The sequence below is a fragment of the Phoca vitulina genome, unplaced genomic scaffold (genome assembly GCF_004348235.1).
Source record: "Phoca vitulina isolate PV1807 unplaced genomic scaffold, GSC_HSeal_1.0 scaffold97, whole genome shotgun sequence".
Classification (NCBI taxonomy): Eukaryota; Metazoa; Chordata; class Mammalia; order Carnivora; family Phocidae; genus Phoca; species Phoca vitulina.
This window is the reverse complement of record NW_022589800.1, coordinates 339,781-349,237: the sequence shown is the minus strand read 5'-3', so window position 1 is coordinate 349,237 and position 9,457 is coordinate 339,781. Positions and strand designations below refer to the sequence as shown.

Below are 9,457 nucleotides of genomic sequence, written 5' to 3'. Positions count from 1 at the left end.
TTTCCCTTAAAGTTGCATTTTCTTCATTTATTCCCCTTAAGTTGTCCCCATACCCCCATAAAACATACTTGTCCCTTCATTCAGAAATGGACCAAACCTATTTCCTTCCCTCATCCTTGATATGTAGATTCTGCTGTGGGTTTTTGTTTTTTGGTTTGTTAAGTAGGTTTGTTAAGGGCCCAGCATGGAGCCCAATACAGGGCTTGAACTCAGGACCCTGAGAGCAAGCCCTGAACTGAGATCGAGAATAGGTCACTTAACAGAGCCACCCAGGTGCCTGTATTTTTTTTTTTTTTTTGAAGATTTCTTTACACCCAACATGGGGCTCAAACCCACAACCCCAGGATCAAGAGTTGCATGTTCCACCAACCAAGCCAGCCAGGTTCCCCATTCTGTAGAATCTGTTAAAGACAGAACACACCCTGGGGCGCCTGGGTGGCTCAGTCAGTTAAGCATCTGCCTTTGGCTCAGGTCATGATCCCAGGGTCCTGGGATTGAGCCCTGTGTCAGGCTCCTTGCTCAGTGGGAGCCTGCCACTCCTCCTGCTTGTGCTGTCAAATAAAAAAAATCTTAAAAAAAAAAAAAAAAACACAGCACATCCTTGACCATCATTTTATCCCCAATCACACTGGGTTCCTGTCCCCATAGAATTGCTTCCCCGCAAGTGTTAATTCAATGTAAGAAATGTCCATTTGCATCAACCCCATTAAGCAACAGGCCAATGGTAAGTTTAAGGAACAGTATCAGGCTCTGTGGAAGGATACCTCAAATCTCTTAATAAGACCATAAAGATTTTGAATATCCAAGTCACTCTGGAAGTCCCTCTTCTTTTAACAGACCTTAAGGATTTAAACAAACTCAATGTGAAAAATAAACGTTTATTACAAAAATGAGTTTTGACATTTCAAAATGAAAACAAACAAGGTGTTTTCCAACTTTGTCAAAGGGGCTGTGGTAAATTCCAAGGCTGGTAATAAATGCCTCCTACTCACCACAAGTGACTGAGGGAGTGAGGAACCATTCACCTCAGACTTGAACAATGAATCACCTCTGCTTCCTTGCCGTGTTTTCTCTACGTCCCTCCCACCCCATCTCCCAAGTAGGATACAAAGCTGAAACATACTTTAAAAATCTCATTCTTACTGAACCGTTTCATAATCTCTACTTTTATTGTTTCATTATTTCCATCTGGAATATTTATTTTTTTATTGGTGCATGACCCTTAACTGATGGTTTGGTTGGCTTTGTTTTTCCTTTTGGATTCTTGATAAAACACTCCATTCTGTTAGGGATTTCCAGATAAGGGAATAAAACATGGCAGAGTGGGGCTCAGCGTCCTCCACAGAAAGAAATAAGCAAAATCAGCCCTAGAAAACCCCTTATTTGCCCTTTTACTAGTTAATAAATAGACTGGGAGACTGTGGTAGATGGGGAAACAGAAATCTAAAGGCAAAAAAGGGTCCAGATGGACAGAGGAAAGCAATGAAAGGCAGGCCCACCTTGCTTACTGCTGCTCACTCCCATGCAGACAGCTTCACAGCCTGGTCTCAAACTCTCTTTTCCTTAAACAGCAACCCCCTACCTCTACCCCACTTAAATAAAGTAGTAATTACTACTTTCAACTACTACTAAAAAAGGAGCTCACCAAAGGGTTTGAGGAACCCTCCTGCCTCAGGCTCCGGAGCAGTTTTCCCACAGCCTTAGAGAAGTCTATTAATGCATCTGGTTGGCAGAGGTGTGGACTTTCTCCTCTCACTGGGTGGATCAGACCAAGCCGAACCCCAGAGCACAGCCTCAGCTTCGGGGGAGGGGAGGGGGGTTGGCACTCCTCCAGAAGGCCCTCCTCCTGCCACAAGAGGGCTCTATAGAATGAGGGTCCAATGCTCAGGCGCTCCACCTTGAGACTGGAACCAGGAAGGGGTGGGACAGGGAGCCAGGACCAACCCAGGTTGCAGGGAAATGGGGCCTCAGGCAGCTTCCTGTTTGTACAAAGGAGCCCAGGAACCTCATTTCCCCCACTTCCCACAACAAGAAGCTTTGACAAACCAAGTTTTTATTTCCAGCAACATCCAGCTACATACAAACACACACCGACAAAATCTCACCGAAGAGCTAAGAAGCCCTCCAACATATACTGGATTTCAGCGGGGCTAAGACACGACACACACACACGCACGCACGCACACACACACACACGCACACGCACACACACACACACGCACACGCACACACACGCACACGCTCAGCAAAGAGCTAAGACGACTACATACATTCCCACAGCCCTGCAGACATCTCAACAGCGTCCATCCAGTTGCTCCAGCCAAGGGTGATGGTTTGAGCTGCCAGCTCCAGCTTTTCTTTAGATCAGTGGTTTTAAAACTTTTCTGCTCCGTGTCCCCTGAAAGCTCACTATGCTCTCCATAACCAAAGCTCCTGGGTTTTTTTTCCTACAGACACAGCTAGTGTCGGTCTGCTTGTGCTGAGGATCCCAGTGGCACTTCCCATAGGAAGACAGAACTAAGTGGGCTGCAGAGGCAGGAGAGACTTGGTGTTGTCACCAAACAACCTTTTCAGCTGCTCGGTCTGATGAGAGCTCCCCACTCTGAAATAGCCGATACCTCCTTAGCATGGGAGGAAAGGGCCGAGGGATAAGCTCAAGATCACTACTCGTGGGCCACGACACACAGGGGGTAGAGAGTGCCCGCCACTGTTGTCTCCTACTTGGAAGGAAGTCAACGGGCGTCAGTCAGGACTCCTGCCTGATCCCTCATAGGGATGGGGAAGGAAGGCTTTTAACAAGTCCCAGGCCACTCAGCAGTGGTGGGAAAGGAGGGGAGGAATGCAGGAGGAAGGGGTACATAGCCGACGTTAACAAAAAAAACCACATCTTAACTAAAATAAAAGTGGGGACCCCTGTGGGGGCTAGAAGACACATAAAGCGTCCTGTGAAAGTACAGACATCACGGGCCAGAGTCTGGTAGCACCGGCGTAAGGCAAGCACAGAGGACAGGATATGAGCTGGACCAGGGTCACACCAGGAATGACGAGGTCTGCCTGAACTCCCCCTGGGGAAATAAAAACATCCAAATCAACTCTACCCTCTTCTATAGCTGATCATCTCCCATACCTGTAGATACAGGCTAGAAGCCCCCTCCTCATCCCAGGGTAGCACACTCACTTCACTGCGAGCAGTGGGCTGGCTGTAAATCACCTTCTTACTCGAGGTCCTGCAGACAAGTCAGAAGACAGAGATGCTCAGTCCCCTAGTGCTCTCCTTAGCCCCTGCTTGCCAACTCCAGAGGCGGGACTGAGAGCTTTACAGAAGCACAGAGTTCTCAGCAGGGAGGTGTGGGTGGAGGGAGATAGAACAAATGGAAGGCCACAGGGAACAGGGAGAGGTAGAAACCCGGATGTCCACCCAACCAGGGCTGCCTCCACCTCCAACCCCTTTCCCTGGGCCCATCTCAGCTTCAAACCACAGGCATCCATGTTTTCAACCTCAGAGATCCCCAGGACAGCACCTCACTCACCCTTTCTTTGTTCCTGAAAGAGAAGAAACGGGACCGTGACTGTGAGCAGGACAGAAGCGAGCCGGGCACAGAAGGGTGGGAGAAACAGCATGCAGTAGGTAAGTGGTGCTCACCCGGGAGATAACCCCGCACATGTGGGCTCACTATCAGGTCAGTACTCAGATGGCACCCCAGAACCGTGCCCTGAAAGGTGGACGATAAAAAGGAGAGCCTTTGAGGGCAAATACTCACTGTCAAAGTAGCCTCGTCTATAGGCGAACCAGATGCCCAAAATCAAGAATCCAAGGAGAATGAGTGTGACGAGGACAGCTGCCACGATGCCCCCCACATTCAACTCCGCTAGGGGACACAAACGAGAGGTCAGTGCCCTGAAGCCTCACTCACACCGCTGACACCGCCACCAAAGCCAGGATGAAAAGCAGACCCCAGTCCCCACCCCAGGCCTGAGCTCAAGCCCCTGCTCCATACACCCTTGCTCACCAGCTTCCATGTGCACAGCATCTGACTTCACGGGGGACCCATACCCATTCTGTGCCTGACAACTGTATTCTCCAGTATCAGAGGCTGACACAGGATCGAAGACCTGGAGGGAAGAAAACCGTTGGCTTCCTGCCTGAAAAAGCCAAGTACCTATTCTTGGTTTTTTGTTTGTTTTGTTTTTTGTTTTTTAAATAAGTTCTACGCCCAACGTGGAGCTTGAACTCACAACCCCGAGACCAAGAGTCGCACGCTCCACCAACTGAGTCAGCCAGGCGCCCCCTATTTTTGTTTTTTAATTGCACTAGAGTTGACATATATTACGTTACTTTCAGGTGTACAACATAGTGATTCAATAGTTCTATATATTATGCAATGCTCATCCTGAGAGTGTCCAAGTACCCATCTTTTGTCTTCTGACCCTGATGCCAAGTTCACCTTGTTGCTGTTCTTCTTCCCCACCTTCAAGGGTTCTATAACCGTGCCCCCCACACCTTTCCTTGCTCCCCCATCCCTACCAGCTCCCCTGTCTTGGGATTCAGGCTATAGGAAGAGTTGCTGAAGGCACGGGTGCTCTTGGGGTCTGTGGGCATCTGGACCCCGTCCTTGAACCAGTAGAACTCAGAAGGGGGAGAGCCGTCTTTCTCGGAGCAGGTCAGCACTGCCCGACTCCCAATGGTGGCAGAGGAGGGGACGTTGACCGTAGGCTTGGACGGAGGCACTGTGAAGGGACAGAAGGGGCTGAGCACAAGGTCGGAGAGCGCTGCCTAGAGGCTAAGTTGCTGATAGCGCCATCCATCAGCTCTAGCCTCTATCCCTCACCACGCCCTCAGCTTCCCCCTACCCAGGGGCGCAGCCCCTCTCTGCTGGCACCGCGACTCTGAATCCTCCCACCCATGAGTGTTCTCACCATCAGTGAGCTCCAAAGCTTAGCAGAGCCTGTGAGGGTTGAGGGAAACAATGAATGCCAAGACCACACAGAAAAAGTGTAGCACATACCAAGCACAGTGAGCTTGACGGTGACCTCCCCATAGGTGTTGCCGCCTTCATCAGAGACCATACACGTATACATCCCCGTGTCTTTCCGGGTCACAGAGTGGAAAGTGATGCCACTATGTGAGAAGGTAACTCGGTCCTCATAGGAAGCTACCGGGAGAGAAGGAGGAGGGGCTGAATGAGCTGGGGGCCAAGAGAAGCTGGGGATGGTGGCAGGAGAGGCCACGGGAAGTGCACGGGACCGGAGCCCCAGGCTGCACGTCTCCCCTGGAATCCAGGCCCAGCAATCCCTCCACAACCTGGGCCATCAGGAAGGAAGTGGAGCAACTCACCCGTGATCTTGTTGTTATAGCAAACGAGGCTGGTGATGTCACCTTGGGCAAACTTCCACTCCACACGGGGAGAGGAGAAGCCGGAGTAGGAGCAGGACAACTTGGCGGCTGCAGACAGGACAGAAGTGAACCGGGGGAAGGTGCCGCAGCAAACGGGAGAGGGGAAATGGCCCCCAACAGCAGTCTGTGCTGGACGCTCTCCAAGTCCCCGGGGGCCTGCACCTGCTCCCGCCAGCCCCAGACACCCCCCCACAGCGGCCCCGCACTCACGTTTGTTCTCAGCAACTCGGACTTCAGGTTCCGATGTGTACACTGCACCCCTGCCCAACTCCAGGGAGCCTGAGGAGGACAGAGGCGGACCCCTCAGGAGGGGACAGAAGAGCCTTCCCGCTGATGGAGCACCCGAGGCCGGGCTCCTCCCACGGCTTCTCCAAGGTGAAGAGATTCAGGAGATCCAAGGTCCTCCTGGGTCTCAGACCCCATCACCAGTATCTTAAATATTTTCTTTAAATGCTTTTTGCCACAACTGCAGGCCAGTACTTCCATTATCAACGGAAATAAAAATAAAATATTTCTTTCAAATGTCATTTCTTTCACTTTTTATGTTTCCCTCTGCAACTCCCAATAATCTTTTTTTTTAATTTTTAATTTTTTAAAAGATTTTATTTATTTATTTATTTGAGAGAGACAGAGAGAGACCAAGCACAAGCAGGGATAGCTGCAGAGGAAGAGAGAGAAGCAGGCTCCCCACTGAGCAGGGAGCCCGATGTGGGACTCGATCCCAGGACCCTGAGATCATGACCTGAGCCAAAAGTAGACGCTTCACCAACTGAGCCACCCAGGTGCCCCTGCAACTCCCAATAATCTAATTAGATTCCTACTAGTCCAAGAACAGCTTCCCAAATGACATTTCATGGTTCAGAGAAAGCTTCTCAACAAATAATTAATTGCAACCACTTGTCAGACACTCCTGGCAGGAAGCCAGCAAAGCTGGAGGCCAGGGAGGCAGGGAGGGAGGCAGGGAGGGAGGCGAGGAGGCAGGGAGGGAGGCGAGGAGGCAGGGGAGGAGCAATTATGAGGATAATAACAACACTCGACATTTGTAGGCCATTTTGTGTTTTTTAAAGTGTTTTCACATACATTATGTCGTTTGATCCTTGAAACAAGCATGACAGATCAGCAGGACAAGTGTTATTACCCCAGTTTTACACGAGGAACCAAGCCAATGAGAAGGAAAGAACCGTGCCTAAGATCACACAGCTGGGTCTGAGAGGGAGCCCTGGCTCTAGCCAGAAATGGGCTAGATCCTCTCCCGAGAATCTCCCCCTGCCCAGTGGAAAAGGAAAGGAAGAGGTGGTGGGTATTGGGGGTGAAGAGCTGGGTGAGGGGAGGCAGGGCTAACTAACAGGGCAGCGGTGGGTGGGCAGGAGGGTCCAGCATTCGACAGTAAGCACCAGTGACGGGACTCTGGGAGATCCAGGCTCCGCTGCAAACCTGAGCTTGCACAATCACCCCCATTCGTGTTTTCCATGCTCAAATTCACCACGTGTGCTTTCTTTATCCTTCTAAGAGTCCCGTCTTCCTTAGATTAACGCAAGCACATTTTTGCTTTCTGTAATTACTCACATAACTGAATATGGTCTTGAGGCTCCCTTTTCTCACCTGAAACATGAAAGTTTGAACTAGATGTTCTCTAAAGTCCTTGAGGGTTTTTGTTTTTGTTTTGGCATTAGTATTTATACTGGGGCACCTGGTAGCTCAGTCGGTTAAGCGTCTGCCTTTGGCTCAGGTCATGATCCCAGGGTCCTGGGATTGAGCCCCACCCGCGTCGGGTTCCCTGCTCAGCGAGGAGTTTACTCCCTCTGCCTGCTTGTGCACTCTCTCTCTCTAACAAATAAATAAATAAAATCTTTAAAAATAAATAAATAAAATTAAATAAAATTTTAAAAGTACTTTTATACATTTATCTCAATTTGACACAACACTGTAAATTAGTCCAGATAAATATTCTCTCTCCCGTTTTACATATGAGAAAATCAAGTATCTGGCCCATGTTTTTCATAGCTATGAAATAGCAGAGCTCAGGGCGCCTGGGTGGCTCAGTTGGTTAAGCGGCTGCCTTCGGTTCAGGTCATGATCCTGGAGTCCTGGGATCGAGTCCCGCATCGGGCTCCCTGCTCGGCGGGGAGTCTGCTTCTCCCTCTCCCGCTCCCCCCTCTTGTGCTCTCTCTCTCTCTCACTCTCTCTCTCAAATAAATAAATAAAATCTTTAAAAAAAAAAAAAAAAAAAAAGAAATAGCAGAGCTCAGATTAGCACACAGGCTCCCCTTACACCCTCTTTTTTCCCTTTCTTTTTTTTTAAAGATTTATTTTTATTTTTTATCTTTTATTTATGAGAGAGAGAGTGAGAGTTGGGGGAAGGAGCAGACAGGAATGGACAAGCAGACTCCAAGCTGAGCTGGGAGCCTGATGTGGGGGGCTCGATCTCACGACCCTGAGATCATGACCTGAGCTGAAACCAACAGTCTGATGCTTAACTGCCTGAGCCACCTAGGTGCCCCTTTTCCCCTTTTTATACCATACTTTTATAAGCCATGCTGTTTCTCAGAAAAACCGTGGCTTAATAGGGGAAAGACTATGTAATAAATGTCATTCTTTTAAAAGTCAAGTCCATTTTACCTGTGAATTATTTCTAATACATTGTATCTGTATATTTGGCATTACATTTTAATGTCAAATTTATAACCAAACGTAATAACCGATTAGAAATTAAATCAAATAGCCCTCACTTAATTGAAAACTGAGCACTTGGACATCTCTTACTCAGCTGTTATTGGGACTGAAATGAAAGCTGATAATGAAATGCTTTGATTTTTGCCCCAGTCAGCTTTCTCTGCTTTGATGATGGGAACTCGGTTTTTTTAAGATCCTCAAATTTTACAACTTGCTACCTGTGATGTGCAGCGTGATGCTCGAGCCTGATCTCCCTTCAGGAATGAAGAACTTGTTTTCCAGCTGCTGGGACTTCTGCCAGATGAAGGCCCTAAGCTACCAGCCCTTTTGAGGACAGGCAGGGGGCGTGCCTCCCACATGGGGCAGGGGCAGCTGGTATCCAGTGCCTCACCAGTGAATGAGAGGAGGAAGGCAGCTCCAGGGAGCCCCAGCTCTACTGCCCCAATGCCCCAACCCCCAACTTGGGGCAACACAGAAAGGCTATTCCTGCCCCAAAGCTCCCCTGGGGAATAGGCTGAGGCTACAATGCAACTCAAGTTCTCCCTCCATCCCATCCTACTCCTTTTCCCTTCCCTGCCCTTCCCTAGGTGTGGATCCCAAGAACACTCCCTAATAAATGTCTTGGTACAATAATTGACATCTCGGAGTCAGCTTCCTTAGAATCCAACCTATGACACAACCCAAATAAAGAATAGCTTCTAATTAAACTAAAAACTATTGTCCGAAATAAAGGGCCACCAAAAAAGAAATCACAGCATATGAATTTGGGGATTGTTTCTGCATCACTTCTTTTGCTAAGTTCTTTTGAGACCTCTCAGACCTTCAGATCTAGAACATTCAAGAATAGGGGCACCTGGCTGGCTCAGTCAGTAAAGCATGCAACTCTTGATCTCAGGGTTTAAAGTTCGAGCCCTATGTTGGGTGTAGAGATTACTTAAAAAAATAGATATATTTATACATATATATTTTTTAATTAAATTAAATTAAATTTTTTTTTTTAATATTTTATTTATTTATCTGACAGAGAGAGACACGGCAAGAGAGGGAACACAAGCAGGGGGTTGGGAGAGGGAGAAGCAGGGTTCCTGCCAAGCAGGGAGCCTGATGCGGGGCTCGATCCCAGGACCCTGGGACCATGACCTGAGCTGAAGGCAGCTGCTTAACTGACTGAGCCACCCAGGTGTCCCTAAATTTTTTTTTTTTTAAGATTTTATTTATTTGACAGAGAGAGACACAGCGAGAGAGGGAACACAAGCAGAGGGAGTGGAAGAGGGAGAAGCAGGCTCCCCGCCGAGCAGGGAGCCCGATGCGGGGCTCGATCCCAGGACTCTGGGATCATGACCTGAGCCGAAGGCAGACGCTTAACGGCTGAGCCACTCAGGCGCCCCT

At 48.9% G+C, this 9,457-nt stretch overlaps 1 protein-coding gene across 2 annotated transcripts in view; it reads right to left on the bottom strand.

The window, feature by feature from the left end:
* Positions 1-868: 868 nt before the first annotated feature.
* The window catches only part of F11R (F11 receptor), a 28,568-nt gene continuing 19,979 nt past the window's right edge, over positions 869-9,457 (bottom strand). The window contains exons 2-10 of one of the 2 annotated variants that reach the window (XR_004298487.1): positions 5,606-5,674; positions 5,336-5,443; positions 5,007-5,153; positions 4,526-4,728; positions 4,011-4,113; positions 3,644-3,713; positions 3,531-3,543; positions 3,179-3,227; positions 869-3,065 (exon numbers count right to left, since the gene is read on the bottom strand). Coding sequence is in view for 1 of the 2 variants with exons in the window: in XM_032397265.1 (XP_032253156.1) it covers positions 3,030-3,065; positions 3,179-3,227; positions 3,531-3,543; positions 3,762-3,869; positions 4,011-4,113; positions 4,526-4,728; positions 5,007-5,153; positions 5,336-5,443; positions 5,606-5,674 (836 nt within the window). In the remaining variant the exon portion in view is untranslated. Of the gene's footprint in view, positions 3,066-3,178; positions 3,228-3,530; positions 3,544-3,643; positions 3,714-3,761; positions 3,870-4,010; positions 4,114-4,525; positions 4,729-5,006; positions 5,154-5,335; positions 5,444-5,605; positions 5,675-9,457 lie in introns of both variants that reach the window. The other variant, XM_032397265.1, reaches the window with a different exon arrangement.